Raw genomic sequence first — 19,750 nt, forward strand, 5'->3', positions numbered from 1 at the left:
AGACTGGGACCAGGGCTGGGGCTTGACCACCTGCACCTCCCACTCACTGCACAAAAGCGATGTGACGCGCTGGGGGCGGGGCTATGATGCGCTGGGGGCGGGGCTACAGCTTGGACTCATTTTCAGAGCAGCTCAAGCTACTTCCATTTAGCTAAAAATAAACGAAAACAAAATAATAACAATTACAGGGAAAAAGGTTTCCAGAAAACCCGTTACGGCGAAGAGCTGGCCGGGGGTCGGGGGCGGGACCACAGCGCTGCGCCAAGGAAGGGCACGACCACCCGCACGGGAGGGCCTGGGGGGCACAGGGCGGGGTGGGGGGGGGACTGGGGACCCCATTTTCTCAGAGCCGTTCTGCTTTACTTGGAGACGCCGCGGCTCTGTCTTTCCCGCGGACAAAGCTAAACAATGAACAGAAAGGCACTGCAGACAGCTGAGACGCATTCATTTCATGTGGCATATTTTAAAAAAAGATAAAAAGATTTAAAAAATACTCTGGTTAACAATGCACACCTCTTACACAACCAGCGATTCTGCGGCCGCTGTCTCGTTTCCTCGGGGCGGGGCAGGCGGGCCTGTGCTGTGCACTTGGGAGGAGCTTGGGGGGGGGCCGGTGGCGGGGGCAGGAGGTGGCTTCCAGATGGGACGCTTCCCGCTCCTGGATGATGGGGGTTGAAAGAAAGGACCGAAGCGGGAAAGCCCCGAGTATTTCACCCCTGGAATGAGCCTTGGCCTCTGCTGCCCTGATGCCAGGAACTGTGAAGCCGGCTCCTCGCCTAAAGCTGCCGACTGAGGACATTTCAGAGACGGACACTCAAGGTCGGGAGGCCCCGGGCCCAGGTCAGACACCTGCTCCTCGCGCCGGGAGTCCCCGGTGGGCGCTGGTTCTCAGGCAGGAGGTAGAGCAGAGAGAGGAGAGGCCTGGAGGGCCCCCGCCCCCTCCCCCCAGCCTTCCCGGGCCGCACGATGGAGAAGCCAGGCCCCCAGGACTCAGGCCTTCCCAGGTCGGGGTGCCGAGCCCTTGCACCCGGCGAAACACACCTTCTCGTAAAAAGAAAAGAAAATCAAAGAAACCTGCTTCCTGCAGCGATGTTACAAAAAGCCAGTTAAAAAAACGTTCCTAATTGAAATCGTGTTCACAGGGGGTGAAATCAACCATCAGCGTCAGATCTTCTCAACCCAGCTCGAGCCCAGTTCCAGGAAGTGATTGTCTCGACACGGCGGCCGCTCAGCTCACACGAAGGACGAGAAGCCGGTGAGCGGAGTCCGGGCGCCGCGGGCCGCGGGCGCGAACACGGCGCTCTGCGTGGTGACCACCGCGCGCGGGGCCGGCCCAGCCTCCGCTCCCGCCACTGCCTCGTACCTGTGCGGGGCCGCGCCCGCGCGCCGCTTCCATGAGTTGTAGTAGGTGGGGTCGCTCAGGTAGTGGTTGACGAACGAATGCTGGGGTGGCGCGTCCTCGGACTCGGAGTCGGTGACCTGTGGGCGGGCGGACGGACGAAACAGGCTCAGCCAGGCGGCCAGGACAGGGGAGGCCTGGGGCTCAAGGAGCGCGTGGAAGGGGGCTGGCGTGGGAGGGTATGCGGGTGGTCTTGAAGGGGCGGCCCTGGCGGGAGGAGCGGCCACGGAGAATGGGGGGTGTCGAGGAGGGAGGGGGCCACGGGGGAGGGGGAGGGCCACACGGGGGGTTGGGGCCGAGGGGGTGGGGCCACAGGGTGGGGGAGGGGCACACGGGGGTGGAGGGTGGGGGCTAGGGGCCACGGGGTGGAGGAGGGCCTCACGGGGGTGGGGGCCACGGGGGGTGGGGCCACAGGGTGGGGGAGGGCCACACGGATGTGGGGGAGGGACACACAGGGGTGGGGCCACAGGGTGGGGGAGGGACACACGGATGTGGGGGAGGGACACACAGGGGTGGGGCCACAGGGTGGGGGAGGGACACACGGGGTGTGAGGGGGCCACACGGGAGGGAGGGCCACATGGGGGTGGGGACTGGGGGCCACGGGGTAGGGGAGGGACACAGGGTCGGGGAGGGCCATGGGGGTGTGGGCCACGGGGGGGTGGGGGCCACAGGGCGGGGGAGGGACATGGGCGTGGGGGTGGCTGTGGGCAGCAGGGCTGAGCGGAGAGGAGTGGCCATCTAAGGCGGGTGGCACATCTCACCTGTTTGTCTCCCTTTTCTCTCCCCCCACCACCTGGGTGTGGACTACCCCAGGGCCCACCTCCACAAGACCACGGAGAGCTCAGCGTGTCCACGGGGGTCAAGCTGGGCAGCGGGAGCCAGCTCTTTCCTCCCAGAGGCTCTGCTCCCCTGCCTGTCCCTGTGCCTGAGCGAGTCCCAGGACATGAATCCACTGTACTCTGGCTTCAGGAGTCTGCACTCCAACCCCTCCCAGGACAGGTCTACACACCATCTCCTCTCTCAGGACATGTCTACACCCAATCCCCTCCCAGGATAGCTCTACACTCCATTCCCTACAAGGACAGGTCTACACACCATCTCTCTCAGGACAGGTCTACACTCCATCGCCTCCCAGGACAGGTCTACACTCCATCCCCTCCCACAACAGGTCTACACTCCATCCCCTCCCAGGACAGGTCTACACTCCATTGCCCCCCAGGACAGGTCTACACTCCATTGCCTCCCAGGACAGGTCTACACTCCATCCCCTCCCGCAACAGGTCTACGCCCCATCTCAAGGACCAGTCTATACTCCATCCCCTCTCAGGAGAGGTCTATACTCCATCTCCTTCCAAGGACAGGTCTACACTCCAACCCCTCCCAGGACAGCTCTACTCCATCTCCTTCCAAGGACTGGTCTACACTCCATCCCCTCCCAGATCAGGTTTACACAGCCCCCAGGGGATGCTCTGTGTTCTGTGGAGAATGCTGCAGTGCCCGGGAGTGTGGAAGGCCCAGGCACTGCAGACTGCCCGAGACTATGGCGCAGGCCCCCAGACCGAGGGTCTGATGGTGAGCTCAGTCAGGGTGAGGAGACGGTGTCCTCCGTGGGACACATGCCACATCCATGCCGACCTCCGTGGGGAGGTTTCCAAGGACAGAGGCCCTAATTGAGTGTGGTGTCTGCTGTCCAATGTCCTGGGGCCCTTCCCTCTGCATCGCCGAGGGACCTGACCCCTCACCTCGGGGTCCCAGAGCAGCCAGTGGAGGAGGCGGGTGGCTCATGGAGGTTCAAGGTCAGTGAGCCAATGGGAACCCGCCCTGGGAGTTTTCCCGCCGCTCCCGGAAGAGCTGAGTGCTTCCCTGGGGGACGGGGCCGTGGGCCCACCAGGTGGCCCCCAAAGCCACTGCTAAGTCGCTTCAGTCGTGTCCAACTCTGTACGACCCCATAGACGGCAGCCCACCAGGCTCCCCGGTCCCTGGGATTCTCCAGGCAAGAACGCTGGAGTGGGTTGCCATTTCCTTCGCTGGGACACAACAAAACCATGGCACAGAATGGAGAGGGGAGACTCAGAGCTGTTCCTTCAGCTTCTCGCTGTTCCTCTAGGGAGAGGGCGAGTGCGCCCGCCCCATCTTGGGACACATGGGGCCATGGTGAAGGCCTCGGGGCTCCTGTTCAGGTCTCACTTTTGCTTCCACGAGAAAGCACAGGATTAAAATGCCATTCCTTGTCCTGCTGCCTGCTCTGTTTATTGTTGATATGACATTATTATTTTTTAATGAGGATGTATTTTAGTGAGTTAGAATTATTGACAGAAAGGAAACGCTGCGGGGTCTTTTTTTTTCAAGTTTCCTGTGTGATGTGAAGTAGCGATGTGAGTCCGTTTCCCAGGAAACCGAGGAAGGCCAGCCTGTGATTGGATGAGTCTGCAGACCCGACCATGAGTTTCTAAAGGCGCGTGGATGCCTGGCAAGCAGCTAACAGAGATAATCCCAGGACTTCTGGTGCTGTGCTGGCAAGATGAAAGACTCCAATATTATTAGAGGATTAATTAAGTGAGAGGGGGCTGGTCTAAGTTGGCTGAAGCCAGAGAGACCTTGAAACCTGTTTCTGTGGATTTTGAAAATAATTTTTAAGATGTGATTTGAACAGTAGCCCTGATATAATTCGTAAGCAGCTGGGCGATAAAATGGAGAGAAAGCCCCTTATTTCTAAGTGGAGAAACATCAAGAGCCACAGCGTGTGTCCTGCGAGGCTGCTGGTCTAATTCAGAGCCACTCTGATCAGCCAGGTTCTCCTGCACCTGTGAGCCGGTTCTCAGAATTGTCACTCGAGTAACATTGCTGAAAACGGTTAAAAAACACCCCAGGGAGAAAATGACAGCATCACAATTTTTTTTTTCTTTCAGTGAAGTATTAGCTTTGCAGAAGAGCTTTTCCGGCAGAGAGCTCACAGGGTTTTTGCCTCTGGAGGAGAGGGTGGGCAGTAAGGGTGGGCAGGGGACCCCCTACCTGGCTCGTCAACCAACTACCAATACAAAAAGTACTTCCAGAATGGCCAGAAGGAGCAGCAGGTCTTCCCCACAGTAGAACAGTGACTTAACTGGGGGAAAATCAAATTATCAACAATCATTTAGAGTCCCTGGAAATGGTGCCAAGGGCATATAGCAAATGGGGCAAGATTTATTGCAGAAAATCTAAAATCACTAAGAAGAGCAAGAGTCTGAGCTGCTTGAACTCTGACCTGCTCCCCCACCCCCAGCTGGGGTGACGGAAGCTCCACTTGGGGAGGGGGAGGCACATGTGGCCGAGAAGCCAGGGCCCCTCCCCTAAGACTCCAGGAATTTGGTTTGACCTGGAGGAGGAAGCCGCGGGCATCTCCCAGCCAGCTGCTTGTCCCCAGCTCCACGATGCAGAGGTATTCCTGGAGGTGTGGTCAGAGAACTGAGCTCCCCTCCTCATCGGGGCTGCTGGGAGGCTGGCCAACGTGCACCAGGTTGGCAGGCTGCCTCGCCCTCGTGGCTGGTGGAAGGAGCTCCATGCAGGGGGGCCGGGGCGCAGCCAGAAACCCAGGGGCGTCCATCCCCACCCAGTGCCTCACTGGTCACCATGGAGAAGGGGGCCGTTGTCCCCACCCCAGCTTTGGTGCTGTGACACAGAGGTCCGCATGGCGGGAGAGTCAGCTCTTCTGAACAGAGAGCTCCCAGCTCTGCCTCAGGGGAGTAGCTTTATTTGGACCATGGCATGCCTCAGGGCAGGTGTCCCTGCTGGCTCGGATGGTAAAGAATCTGCCTGCAGGGCAGGAGACCCAGGTTCAGCACCTGGGTCAGGAAGGTCCCCTGGAGAAGGGCATGGCTACCCACTCCAGTATTCTTGCCTGGAGAATCCCATGGACAGAGGAGCTGAACGTGGACATGACTGAGTGACTTAACACTTTCACTTTTCATGCCTCAGGGCATTGCTGGAAACTGTGGAGGCCTCAGGGGCGAGAAATGAAGAGCTAAGTCCTTGAAAGCAGCAAGTGGAGCAATAAATGCGCCAGAGGTTTAACGGGAGGACCAGGCAAAGAGACAGCTGACGGGAGCCCTCTTGGGCTTAGAGAAGAATTCAGAGATTAACAACGTCCTGCTGCTGCCTGGGCTGTGATTGGATCCAACTGTGGAGTAATTTATACCCTGGAGCCTTGTCGAAAATAAGAGAGCTGCCAGGGAGAGGAGGTTAACAGCTGGGTGTGATACCAGCTGTGTGGGCCTTCCCAAACCTTAGTGGGGAGGTCAGAACAAGAGACAAGGGGATGCCTAGTGGAGATCTCAGTCGTCCCTGGTTGTCATGGAAACCACATGCCTGCCCAAGGCCACACCTCGGAGGGGTGATGTCAGAGCGGACTCGTTGCTGAGGACGTGGCTTCCCTAACTAGTCCAGACGAGTCACTGAACAAATAGGCCAACAACAATGACAACAGACAGAGGGGGCTGAATATGGGTATTCAAAGTGAATACAAGATACTATTTAAAATATGTTCTTGTTTTCAAAAAACAGCAAAGTGTGATACATACACAGGGGAAAAAAAGCAGGGAGCCTCAGATATTGGCAGGCAAAGAATTTAAAAGTAGCTATTATAATATGTTCAAAGAACTGAAGGAAACCATGTTTAAAGAATTAAAGTATGCTGACACTATCACACCAAGTGGAGAATATCAATAAAGAGATAGAAATGACTTAAAAGGACCGAATGAGAAGCTCCGGAGTTGAAAAATACCATAACCAAATGCAAAATTCACCGGGGGGCCTCAACAGTAGATCTGAGCTGACAGAGGAAGGACTCAGCGCACTTAGAGACAGACTGAGAGGCTGCTCGCCATGGTCAGTCACTCAGTCACGCCTGGCTCTAGTCCAAGTGACCCTGTGGACTGTAGCCCATCAGGCTCCTCTGTCCATGGGATTTTTCAGGCAAGAATATTGGGGTGGGTCATGCAACTTGAAAAACAAAGAGAAAAGAATGAAAAAAAAAATAAACACAGACCGGAACACCTGATAAGCGTGACAAAGTTGAGCGCAGCAGCCTGTGCGCAACGAGAACACGGGGTGAGAAGAGAGGGAAAGCAGCAGAAAGACGGTTGAGAGTCACATGACTTAGAACTTCCCAAATCTGGTAGAAAAAAAATCAAGCAAACAAAAAAAACAACTGCATACTTAACAAGCTCAATATACCACAAGATAAACGGAACAAGAGCCACACCCAGACACGTCACAGTTACAGCTAAAATTCTGAAAGACAAAGGCAAAAGAAACTCTTGAAATCGAAGGGAGAAAAATGACTCATCCAGCCCAAGGGAATTCAAATTACGCTAACAGCTGACTTCTGGTCAGAAAAAATGGAGGACAGGAGGCAATGGGCAGGTGTTGAAAGAAGACTGTCAGTCACGAATCTTTTATTTGGCAAAACTGTTTTCATAAATGAAGATGAAATAGGACATTCTGAGATGAAAACAGAAAAATTAATTGCTAGCAGACCTGACTTATAAGAAATACTAATGGAAGATGGTCAGATTGAAGGCCAGTGACACCAGAGAGCAAATCAAATCCACACACACACAAAAGCAGCAACAAGATCATCACATAGGGAATTATAAAAGGCAGTGTAAGGACTTAGTCTCCTTTCTTCTCTTATCTGATTTAAAAAGCAATTTCCTAAAGCATTAGGTAATAATTATATTGTTGGGTCCATGATATAGAGAAATGTAACAATTATAGTGGAACACAAAGGTGGGGAGAAATGAGAACCAAAAATCGCAAACAGAAGGGTTAACGTGATAAGCTCCAATACTTGCTCACCTTTCTCCTCTCAACTTCTTTAAAAGGTACAGAATTCTGTACAGGTAGAAAGATGCATCCTTGGGTCTGTCGTGAATATGGATGCATATAATAATAAGCACAAATGGGGAAGAGAGAATAGATCTATACAAGAATAAAGTTTCTATATGTCACTGAGATTTAGAATAAATCTAAAGCACATACTAATACGAGGGCAATCACTATAAAAAGCAACTGAAAAAATATAGTAAAAGCAAAACAAGGGAATGAAAATATCCCCCGGATATACACTAGAAAGTAGGCGCTTAACAACAGCAGCAAAATGACAGTGAAGGAAAAACACAGAAGCAGAGAGACGAGGCTGACGGACGGCAAGCAGCAAGCGGCAGGCCTAACTCTGGAGTCAGCAGCAACCACACTAACTGTGAATGGATCAAACAACCTGGTGAGCAGGAGGCACTGCAGGATGAATGAGACGGCATGATCCAACTGTATGCTGTCAACAAGAGACACATTTCAGATCCAAGGCTTCAAACAAGTTGAGAGTGAAGTGATGGAAATGATATGCTGTGTGCACAGGAACCAAAAGAGAGCCGGAGCGACTGTGCTGATGTCAGGCCAAACAGACGAAAACTGTGACTGGAGACCAAGAGGGACATGCTATACTGAAAAAGAGTCTGTCCACCATGAAGACACCACAGCTACAGACAGACACGCATCTGCAAACAGAGCCCCCAGGTACAGGAGATTAAAGCTGCCGGAAACGGAGAGAGACGTAGAGAATGTTGACAGTAACTGTTGGAGACCTCGGTACGTTAACAGATGGCGGAAAGATCGAGAGTGTGGAAGGCGTGAACGGCACGATAAATCAACTGGACGTGGCAGACACACACGGAACTCTCCACACAGCAACAGCAGAGCAACACGGCCTTTTCAAGGGGGTTCTTACAGCACAGGCCAGATGCTGCCCGCAAGACAAGACTCAATAAATATAAGAGGGCTGGAGATATACAAAGTATGTTCTTTGACCACAGCGGAATAAAATTAAAAACCATTAACAGCAGAAAATTTGGGAAGCTCATAAATGTGAGGAAACTAAAAACACACACCTAAATAGCCTATGCGGTGAAGACGTGAACTGTGCAGTGTGTGAATGACGTCTCAGTCTGGTTAAGAGACCAGACTAGTTCAAAGGAAAGGCTCCCATCGGAGCTGGCACTTCCAAGACCCCATGAATCTGCCTACAACTCTCCCAGGTTGTAAGGTTCAAAGCTGGGCCCCAGGAAGACGACAGAGCACAGAATTCTGGGGGGGAAAGACGGGCCTCACTGCATCTACCCGAGAACTCAGGAGCAGATGGGGAGCCCAGGAACGTGAGTTCTTAGCCTGGACTCCCGGAGCCTTCACAGGAGGTGCCCGCCCACCACAGGCTTTGGGGGGCCTGGAACCCCAGGTTCAAGGTGACATGCCTTGGTAGAGACGGCGTCCGCACTTTTGATCAACTTTCTAGAACCAGAAAGTGTTAGGACCCGCAAAGCATCTGTGGGAATCCGGGAAGGAGCCTCTTCCTCCAGGCACAGGGCATGCCACGGCCCGCCCTCACTCAGCCATGCGTCCCGGGCTAGGAGAACTCGGCTGGCCTGGTGGGAGGGACGGAAGGGAGCCCGCCGCCTGGGTCTGCATCCAGGTCCACCCAGGAGTGCGTGTCTGGGGAAGACACTCAAAACCCCGGCAAGCCTCAGCTCTCCCACCTGTTACGTGAGGATCCGAACGGCCTCCTTGCAGGATTTAGAGGGCATTTCCCATCCCTCTCGCCTCCTACCCTCACCCGCTCCCTTCTTCCCTTCTTGCTGCCTCCTTCCCCGTGTCTGTGTGTGCATGAGTGCACACGTGTATGCATACATGCGTATAGGCCTAGCGCCCACAGGCATCTAATGATCCTCCATGCGAATCAGCTGGATCTGACTCGCAAAACGCCCCCGTGTGTGAGAGGACAGACAGACTGGCCTGCGTTTAACCCATTTTGAGCATGCTTTTATGAACAAATAGTCAGAATCCATGAATTCCCAGTCCTGGCAATGCTGGGAATGGCCTCTGTGGCCCGGGTGTTGGGTGGGAGAAGAGGGGAAGGGCGGGGGCCAGTGGGCCCTGCAAGATGAGGGTGAGGGTGCATGTGTTGGGTGGCCTCGGCCTTAGGGGTGTCCTGGGGACACGGACGAGAACCGCCTGCCTCCAGGCCTGGCTGAGGAAGCACTCAGCACTTAGCCCAAGTGGAGCTGGAAAGCCCGCGAGGCAGCACAGGGTCGCTGTGAGCATCGTCCACGATGCTCTTCGAGCCCAGGAAGGTGGGGGCGGGCGCCGCCTCTGACCGCTGACCCGGGGAGCGCTGGACGGCAGCCCACCCCTTCCCGACGCGCCGTCTTTGGGACCAGTGGCTGGAAAAGGCCGCGGCCTCCTCGTCAGGAAGCTGGGCTCAGCGTTCTCGCTTTTCCCTCCACAGACAGCCCCTCGCGCGGACACAGCGCTCCTCCTGCATGCCCGCAGGGTGGCTTGCCGCTTCCAGGAGCCCACGGCTGCGGCGCAGACGGGCAGCCAGCGCCCGCGTCCACGGAGCATGGAGGCCGAGCGGCCCGGCCACTGGGCCCCCTGCCTGGGGGCTGGCCCATGTGGGCTCCTACACAAACCACAGTTTGAAAGAAGCCGTTTAATTGAGCCTGAGGGTGCAATCAGTCCTAAACTCAGGTCAAAATGAAGGTGAGACTTATTTTAGATTAAATATTGATTTAGAGTGTGAATGCCAAGCGGTGGGGTGGGCCTGCATGTCTGGCAGACAGCTTGGTGAATTCGTCCCTGTCGCGGCGTCTCTGAAACCCCGCGGTCAGGACTGGGCGCCAAGCTCCCTAACTGCGTCCACTGGTTCGCTCCTGTGAGATGGGCTCGTGGGGAAGGGGCTTCCCCGTGGAAGTGGGGCTCCTCACGGTGCCCCCACGGCTCCCTCCAGGGAATGTCCCCTCCCAACACAGAGACCTTGCCCAGGACGGGCCCAGCCCCGCAGTCAGTACCCAGGCACCAAGATGTGTGGGGCGGGGTCCTGGGGGTCACGGCTGGAGGCTGATACCCCTCGGGGGCGGGGTCTCCCTGGTCCCGGGGCTCCCGCCCTGCTCCGGTGACCCCGGTAACTGACCCAGCGGTGCTGTGACCAAAGCCCGCGCTGGCGCACAGGAGGCTGGCGGGAGGGGAAGCCCCTGTCTGGCGTGGGCGGGGGTTCAGGTTCTACCAGTAGGGTGGGTTCGGGCCCCCGTTACCCCTCGGGGGTCCAGAGGCCACCACGTTCCCTGGTGACCTTCAGGTCGGCCAGGTCTCTTTCTGAGCGCAGAGCTAAGCAAGGAGGTTTGCGAACCCAAAGTCCACTGTGGACCAGGGACTGATCGGGGAGGTGGCCTCGCGCACCAGAGACGAGCATGGACCCTCCCCGTCCGGGAAGGGGCGCCCTCTGTCCCGGCTCTGCCTGCTCCGAGCCTGTGTGTGTGTGGAGACGCGGCTGAGACCAGGGCAGGGCCCCGGGGCGACGGGAGGGGCCGCAGCCCGCAGCAGGGCGCGGGCACCCACCTCGGACTCCGTGGCGTCGCCCGGCTTCTCCTGGAGCGCCCCGCTCTCGGTCAGCGCGGCGCCGTTGTACTTGTTGCAGAGGTCTTCGTCGGAGTAGTGCAGCCCGCCGGGGCTCGGCCGCGGCGGGGACCTGGGGGACGGCACACCAGTCAGCCCCGCCTCCTGGCCCGCCCCCTGGCCTCATCGCGGCTGCGTCGAGGAAAGCCATGCACAGCCTCTGGCACCGTTTCGGTGCCACGCAAGCAGTTCCCAGGCCGCCCACAGCTTCCAGTGACGCCCGGAGGGGCCGGAGGTTCCCCAAGACCAGGTCCCTACACCTGAGACCTGCCTCTTTATCTCTAGAAACGTCCTTAAACCATTGCTAGCACCCGCCCTCCTGCCCTGGGATTCGGGGGACTCGTGGGCGTGGGCCTGGCCGGCGTGGCCCTGGGGTGGGTGCTGCATCCCTACCTGGTCCCATTCTTCTTGGAGAAGGTGTTCTTGACGTTGAGGTGGCGGCTGTTTAGCTCCAAGGCGGCAAACCCTCCGTTGTCCAGGGTCACGGACTCCTCCATGTTGGAGATGCTCTTACCTACATATGGGCGGAGGCGGCGCAGATGCGCGTCAGGAAATGGACGTCAGGGGTCCAGCCCCGAGCCTCGTGGAGCAGGGCAGGCTGCCCAGGGTGCTCCGGACCGCCTGCTGGACAAGCCCCAGGCCTGGCGACCCGAGTCAGCGCCCAGGGCAGGCGGAGTCAGGCTGGGGTGTACGGCTACACGTCAACCGTGGAGCAAAACGATATTAGCATTTTGGTGTTTCTTTTCCTTGATGCCAAAATCAAGTTGTTGTTGTTTTTTTTATCAGTGTCTTATTAAAGAATAGTCAGAGTGCATGAACCTTTTACACCATTGAGGATATTCAATAAATTTCACAATAAAGGCCCAGTCAGAACAAGGAAGTAAGTGGAGGGTAAACATATAAGGGGGAGGGCTCAAGGGTGCAGGGTCTTTTTCCTGCAGTGATGAACATGCTCCAGAACCAACTGTGGTGATGGTCACACATGTCTGTGAATGTCTGTAACTAAAAATCACTAAAAAATGAGTCCATCAGTACATATCAAAGCAGATTCTACAATCTGCTAGCCAAGCAAAGCCGTAAGTAACCAGGGGGACTGCAGAGCTCCCGGCGGCCCCTGCCTCGCTCGGCATGAGAGTTGGTCCTCACCGCTGTCCCCGTGCCCAGGCTGGCCTCCCCTGCCCTTCCCATCTCCCCCTGCCCCTGCCCAGGGAGCCCCTTCCCCCCACCCCCTCCTTCAGATCACAGCTCAAGGGTGGTGAGACCGGAGAGGACGTTCCGGAGCCCTGAGGTCTCCTCCCTGTGTCGTTTCTCCATGCGGTGCCCGTCACCACCTCTCCGTTTTGTCCTGAGAGCTGGCTGGCTGGCTTCCTGCGGTCCTGTCTGCCTCCCCTGCTAGGCTGTGAGCTCTCGGAGGCACAGACCCAGGGATGCTCACACAACCTTGTTCTTGGTGAGGTCCCAGCCCCCGGGACACTGCCCGAGCACACACCAGGGGCTTCACGCATGTTTTGTTGAATTCACCAGCATTTCCTATCCCAAGGATCCTGTCTGCCGGGGACCCCACAGCCCTCCGCTCGCCTCCGTGTTCTGCTTGTGTGCAACGGGGAAAGCCAGCAGCACGCAGACAGCAGCAGATGAAAGAGGAAGTCGCCTGCGCGTCGGGGTTGGGGTTGATGGGAGGCGAGCAGGTGAATATTATACTCAGAGAGGAAGTCTGATCGTGTACAAGAGAGCGTGTTGTCTGGGAGGGGTAGAACGAGGCTGCAGCACAGTGGTTTGGGCTCTGCGTGTCTCCTGGGCGGGCAGGGAGACATTCTGGTGGACAACTTTTTTTTTTTTTTTTCTTTTTTTCTGGGCATTAATGATGAGGTTAAGTGAACGCTCCAGGGTGAGGCTGAGGATTGGAAGCTGCAGGTTAGATTGGACTCTGCGGTCTGCTTCCCAGATGGAGAGGGAGAGGAGGGAAGGCAGGGCGACTTTCTCTGCACCAGACGTGGGATTCTGGGATTCTGTAATAGCATTAACTCGGGAAAATGACATGCCATTCATACACTGTAAATCCCGCAGGAATCAAATCTGATTTACGAACACTTGTTAGAAGTGAATTTACACAGAAAAAAATAAATCCTTTCTTGGAGGAATGAATGGCTCAACGTTACAGAAGCAAATGGCAGGCACTTTAGGGCCTCCTGGTTTTATTAACCCTCTTGGTGCAGGGACTACAGTGCTGGGGGCTGCGGTCGGGGCATCTGAGGGCCCCTTTCACAGAGGACCGTTTCCAGCACCCTGGAAGGTTCCCTCCCTGTTTATACTTCTGCACCAAGAACACCCACCATCCTGCCTTCTAGAAACATCCATTCATTAGGCTGCTCCTGACCTTCCTGTAAAGCAAGTCACGCTGTCTGTGCCCTTCCATGGCCGGCTCTGCCCACGTTCATTTGTCCATTTTTCTAGTGATGGGGACTCTCTCGGCTGTGGACACTCACTGAGCACTTGCTCCACGCCAGGCCTAGCCGTGCTGGGAAAACGGGGCCCAGGCTGCAGAAGGCTCAGAGCCGGGGTGCGGGCCCAGGCAGCACTCGCCCCATCGTGAGAAGGGCTGGACCACAGACCCGACTAACCATCCTGAGTGGCACCGAGGCAACTGAGCCGCACCCCGATGGCTGTTCTTGTGATACTGAAGGGGCCATTTCTCATCTCTTGAACACTTTCCACTTTTTTTTTTGAAGGTCCTAGCGGTATTTACATATTGCATCCATGTGTTTAAATTTACCAGTTAAAGTTAGCACACCTTTAAATCTCTGGGTGGAAAGAGATAGGATATAAAAACAGCAATCAGTGAGTGCTCCGTCGCTCAGTCGTGTCCGACTCTTTGTGACCCCATGGACTGTAGCCCACCAGGCTCCTCGGACCATGGGATTTTCCCGGCAAGAATACTGGAGTGGGTTGCCATTTCCTTCTTCCACTTTCCACATTTTAATCATACTAAAAACCACTCCTGCATTTGAGCAGCTGCAGAAATGGGAACAGACTCTCAGGGGCCGAAGGATCAGGGGACGAAGGATAAGGGACACGTGGCCTGTGTGAGGGCAGAGCCGGCCAGACGCCGGTGCCCAGAGCCCCGGTTTCCTGCCTCCAGAGGGACGTGTGCCTGTCTTAGGGACTGAAATGCAGCGTGGTGTGGGCACCCCAGACCCAGGAGGGACAAGCCCGACGTCTCGGCCCCAGGTCCCCGGGGGAGGCGGGGGCGTCCCCACCTGTGCCGCAGTTGCGGTACTTCTTGCTCTGGCCGTGCAGCAGCAGCGAGAACACCACCAGCAGGATGACCAGCAGACTGGAGAGCGCCATCACCAGGAGGAACCACCACTGCTCGTAGAAGGGCGTCTCCACCTGAGCTGCAGGGCGACAGGCGCACGGTTACATGGACAGAAAATCTGTCCCCGCCGTGACTGGGGTGGGGGGACCCCTGCCTGGTCTGGGTTGTCCTGGGTAGATCCACTGGTTTCCCGGAGAAGAAGCTCTGGGTCCACTGTCTCTCGGGCCTGGGGTCCCCTTGCCCCCGCTGCCCCCACCCCAGGCCTTGGCCAGCAAACTTACATTCTCCCAGTTTTATCTGTAGTCTGGGTTACAGGGAGGGAGGGACAGAAGTGCCCGGGCTTGCTCGTCTCTCCCAGTATGGGGGCTTTCTCCTGAGACACCTGCAAACCCCCTGGCTGCCCCTGTTCCCGCTGCCACCACCTGGTCTCACCACCTCCGCCTGCCAGCAGAACCCCCGCTGAATCCTTGACATCGCAGGGAGTTCTCGGGTGGAAAGTTGGCCCCTCCTGCAAGTGCTGCGCCCACGAGCCTGGCTGCCCTCAGTCTAAGCCTGGGAGCCCCATGACCAACCCCTCTGGGCCGAGAGCTGGACGCGCCCACACCCTCCCAGGAACCTCTGCTCACACGCTGCGGCTGGGGGGCCTGTCTGCTACCTGTCGGCCTCCTCTGCCGCACCAGGGCTCCCCGCCCACGGAAGCTGGGGCTCACGCTGCGGCTGGGGGGCCTGTCTGCTACCTGTCGGCCTCCGCCGCTGCACCAGGGCTCCCCACCACGGAAGCTGGGGCTCACGCTGCGGCTGGGGGGCCTGTCTGCTACCTGTCGGCCTCCGCCGCCGCACCAGGGCTCCCCGCCCACGGAAGCTGGGGCTCACGCTGCGGCTGGGGGGCCTGTCTGCTACCTGTCGGCCTCCGCCGCCGCACCAGGGCTCCCCGCCCACGGAAGCTGGGGCTGCGTTCTGTGCATTTTGTGCCCCCAGCAAAACTGAGAGTTACTTTGAAGGAGGATTGTCTTCTTCCTCATGTTTTATTCTGTTTACTAAGGAGAGAGAGATGGGAGTTGCTCTTTGCCAGGTGCCGGATGGCCCTGGGGTCCCCTCGTGCCTTCCACCTGCTTCCCTGTTGGGGGCACTGGATGTGTGGGACAGGACGGAAGCCCCAAGGTCTGCCGCCCAGAAGCAGAAACCCACTGGAAGGGTCTCAGCGGACGGACGTGAAGCGTGTGCGCCCTGCGAACAAGCGGAAGTCCTCTCTGGCTACTGTGACAGTCCAGGGAGGGAGCCTTGGCAGGCGGAAGCGCTTTAGATCCGACACACATGAGCTGGATTTCAGAGGGATGTGTGAACCACGGTGTCCACAGCCCCGAGGACCAGGAGCCGTGTTCTTACATAGGAACCAGCCTCTGGTGCCCCCTCTGCGTGTGCGCGATTGCAAGCCCTGTGCATTTGGAACTGCTTTTTGTAATTTTTTATATGTGGTCAAGGGAGGCAAACCCTGAATTGCTGGATGGAGTGATGGGCTTCCTTATTCCATTCTCTCTACTTTGGGGTGTGTTTACAAGTTTCTTCATAAAGACGAAGTAGAAAAGGTAGATTTGGTCTTCCTGCTTATTTTTCATTAAACAAGCGAGTGGTGCCCAGGCTGTCCCTCTCACCAAGCGCCCCTGGAATCCACGGTGCTCCCAGACCAGGAGGCACGGGGCCTGGGTGCCCACAGATGCTCCCCTCCCTCCAGGCCCACTCAAGGAAAGGATGAAGGATGTTTCCAATTTAAACAAGCGCAGTCAGCAGCTTAAACAGATGTGACTACGGGGATGGGGAACATATTTGTCTTGATTGGAAGGAAGGCTCGTGGTTTCTGGCCCAGAATCGGCTTGCGACCTCCAAACGTCTCTGCAGCCAGCTCCCTTCTCAAGTCGGCTCCAGGTGGTCAGCCTGCAGCCACCCCCACATCTAGAGCCTGGCTTGCAATCTCGGCGGCGTGGAAGGACCACCTTGGAGCTAGAAAATCATCAGGCCCAGACCCGTGACCCCCGTGACGCAACTGCTGTCCGGGGTGGGGCCCTGAACGACTGTTTTCTAACTGTTCCCGAGGGTGGCCCCTAAGGTGCAGCTGGGGTGGAGGCCCGCTCCTCACCTGCGCCCGGGGCCCCAGGAGCCGGTCCAGGCCGCGTAACCAGCCTGCCCCACAGCTGGTCCCCCCACTGCTCCCCCTGCCTCATGCAGGCTCTCCCTTCCCTGCAGCCATCCCCCTGCACCCTTCAAGACCCAGGCCCAGGGCCGTCACTTCCTCCCGGCGGTCACACCCCTTGTCACGTCACTGGTGAGGACGGGGTCTGTCGGCACCGACACTTGAGCTCCAGGTAAAGGAGCCTGGCCGCCCCCTCCACGTCTGTGCTACCCCCATGGCTGAGCCGGGGCTGACACTGGAGCCGGCAGCCCTTGGCCTCCAATCTCAGGCACCGGGGGCACCGGGCCCCTCGGCCGGCATCCCTCAAGGACGCCTGGGCTGACACAACCACGTGTCCAGGGCTTGCGCTGTCCCCGATGGCGGCTGGGGACAGGCAGGTTGGTGCAATCTTGCTTTTCAACTTTCGGCTCAACAGTAAGGACGCATCTGCTAACAGAGGGTCTCGGGCTGCACTTTGCAGGGGACGTCTTCTCCCCTGGGGGGACCCTGCCCAGCTCAAGCTGAGGCCCTAGCTCTGACAGAGGGCGAGAGGAGCTCAGTGAGGCCAGGACATCTCCTCCAGGGATGGCTGTGCTCTGGGCCCATGCCGCCCGCCCACCCCCCAGGGTCCCAAGGCGGGGCTCCTACCTGACACGGCAGCGGAGGGGCTGCTGGGCTCCCCGTAGCCCGCCTGGTTCACGGCCACCACCCGGAACTCGTAGGTCACTCCTTGCCTGAGCTGGTCCAGGCTGACGGTGTAGGCCGTGGCGCCCTGCGGAATGTCCTTGGCAAACATGTCCCACAGGCCTTCGTCTGCGGGGCAGCAAGGACGGAGTTCAGGGTGCCCGTCTCCCACATGGAGGCCCGGCGGGTGGACGCTGCCCGCCTTGCCCTCAGCCCCCTGCTCCCTCCCCAGGCTGGGGCCTCGCTCTCCTGAACGGACGCCGCCGAGGCTGCCAGATGGGCGGAAGCATCTTTCCTACGTCCTCCTGGCCTCTGGCTCTACCGTCTCCTCTTGGTGTAGGGCGCTGGCTCTTTCTGGGACGTCCTGCTGTCCCTGCCCACCGCGTGTCCCTAAGCCCCAAGTTCCCTCTATCCCGACTCACTGAGGACACGCGCCCCTGCCCCCAAGGGCCCAGAGGCCCCCACGCACACCAGCCTCCACTGAGTTCTCAGCCCCACTGCCTTATCACTGGAAATGACAGTCCAGCAGGCGGGTCAAAGAGAAGACGCTGAACCACAGCCTCGTGCACCAGCCAGCTCCCAGGTCCGGGCTGACGCTGTGACGCTGTCTACACTGGGTGGTCACTGTGGCACGCCTGGTGCAGCTTTTGATAATCGATAGCGGGTCATGTTCTCTCACGGGGCGATGGCACTGAGGGGCAGCTGGCATGGAGAGGCAGGCAGGGGCTCTGGGCCAACCCCACAGGGGCCTCGGCCCCTCACCTGGGGACCTGGCTTCACCTCCTGAGCCAAACCCCTGAAGCGCCTTCCTCGAGTTCAAGCATCCTTTGGAAGGGCTTCAGTGCCAAACCTGCCCTAAGACCAGTTGTTTTTAGTCTCTTTCCGGGAGCTACTAGACACAAGTATAGATTTTAAAAGATGTACTGGATTCTGACTCTTTGCAGTCCATGGGGTCGCAGAGTCAGACACGACTGAGCGACTGAATGACAACTGAATTTTGAACTTAAACGCCCACGTTCACAGAGCATTATTCACAGGAGCCGAGAGGTGATGAAAGCAACCTGTGCTCATCGACGGAGGGACGGATAGATAAGATGGTCCATCCAGCCACACAGAGAAGTGCGATCCAGCCTCAGAAAGGGAGACATTCTCGTGCCTGCTGACACAGCATGGATGAAGCTCGAGGGTGTGACACTGCGTCACACACACACAGACGCTGGACGTGTCCAGTCTAGGAGGTTCCCCGAGCGAATCCACAGGGACAGAAGGGAGAGGGGTGGGTGCCAGGGGCTGAGATGTGACTTAATGAGGACAGAGCCTCAGTCCGGGAAGATGAACAAGCTAGGGACGATGGTGCACAGCCGTGTGGACATACTTAATGCTGCTGAGCCGCACACGCACAGAAGGCTAAGGCGGCAAACATACATCACGCGTTTTACCAAATAAAAATAGGTACTGAATTTCTTTAAACCCTGACATACAGGAAAACATTAACAAAACTGAAACTGAAGCCAGAAAATCAGACGCAGAGAGAAAGGAAGCAGCTAGACAGCCTTGGCGCGAAGCTGCCTCACCACGCGTGAGCTCTGTGACCTTAGGGAGAGGGTTTAACCTCTCTGTGCCTCACTGGAGAACGCGGGCAACATCTACGTCACAGGCGTGCCTCGGGCACTGAACGGGTCAGCACTGATGAAGTGCTCGGTAAGCAGTACATCCACCGAGTGTTTGCGAAATCCAGTCTCTATGGAGCTCGTTGGGTAAAAAGTGGCCTCCGGGCCCACACTGTTCGTTTGAAGCACTGATCCTCCGTGAATTATAAATTCTGTTATAGGAGCAGGTGGGTGATCTTTTACAAAGAGCAGGCGATCTGGAGAGGAACAGCGCATTTGAACGTGCATGCTTCACAGGGAGGACGCCTCTCTGGGAAGCAGCCTCGTCACACGCCTCGGAACAGCAGCGGCTCGAGGATCAGCCCACGGTCAACAGCAGATCACCCGTGCGTGAGTCTGTGTTTGCACAGGGCTTACAGTGTGCACCAGTTAAGCACTGTAGTCACGGGTTAACAAAGGAATGGATGCGGGCGAGACTTGAAAGGCACAGACCTCGGTACAGAGGGGGAGCGCGATGACTATTTATTTCTAAATGCTCACCAAGACACCCATTACCATTAACAACATCCAAATGGCAAGTCATCGCTTAAGCTTCCTCTTCCTTCTGAGACCGTTAGGGTTCGCACATTCGATTGTTCTCTGTGGTCGATTTCTGGTGTGAAGGCTGCGCTTGCCCTGCAGGCCCTGCTCCCTCACCTGGAGGCCTCGGGAGGCCCTGCTCCCGCTCCACGCCCTCCCCCCACCGGCTCCATCCACAATCACTTCAGAGCTCTGCTCAGGCCCCGTTCCAGCCAACAGGGAGCCAGATGAGACTTCTGTTCTCAACGAGCTCCTGATAAATCTACAGGTGGGGGTGGAGGAAAACCAACAAGGTCATCTCACCCTTTCAGATTCACCTCCTGGAGGCCAGCCCTGACCCACTCCTGCACTCTAGGAAGAGACGGCAGCGTCCGCCTCTGGGCCTCCAGGACACTTCTCTACGTTTACCTGTCTGTCTGTACCGATGGGCTCGCGAATGTTTCAAGAGTTCAACAGGTATCAGTTGACGTGATTCACTCCCCCTTTCTTACCTCTCCCTTCTTACTTCATTCCTT

At 57.3% G+C, this 19,750-nt stretch overlaps 1 protein-coding gene across 5 annotated transcripts in view; it reads right to left on the bottom strand.

Annotated features, from left to right (window-relative positions):
- Window positions 1-443: 443 nt before the first annotated feature.
- LOC133238799 (protein sidekick-1) overlaps window positions 444-19,750 on the bottom strand; it is a 733,626-nt gene continuing 714,319 nt past the window's right edge. For 2 of the 5 annotated variants that reach the window (XM_061402289.1, XM_061402294.1), the window contains 5 exons: window positions 17,011-17,175; window positions 14,137-14,274; window positions 11,273-11,393; window positions 10,823-10,952; window positions 444-1,479 (listed from right to left, as the gene is read on the bottom strand). In XM_061402289.1, the coding sequence (XP_061258273.1) occupies window positions 1,234-1,479; window positions 10,823-10,952; window positions 11,273-11,393; window positions 14,137-14,274; window positions 17,011-17,175 (800 nt within the window). In that variant the 3' untranslated portion in view covers window positions 444-1,233. Of the gene's footprint in view, window positions 1,480-2,050; window positions 3,913-10,822; window positions 10,953-11,272; window positions 11,394-14,136; window positions 14,275-14,990; window positions 15,233-17,010; window positions 17,176-19,750 lie in introns of those variants that run through there. The other 3 variants (XM_061402290.1, XM_061402292.1, XM_061402293.1) reach the window with 3 other exon arrangements.

The sequence above is a fragment of the Bos javanicus genome, chromosome 25, assembly GCF_032452875.1.
Source record: "Bos javanicus breed banteng chromosome 25, ARS-OSU_banteng_1.0, whole genome shotgun sequence".
Classification (NCBI taxonomy): Eukaryota; Metazoa; Chordata; class Mammalia; order Artiodactyla; family Bovidae; genus Bos; species Bos javanicus.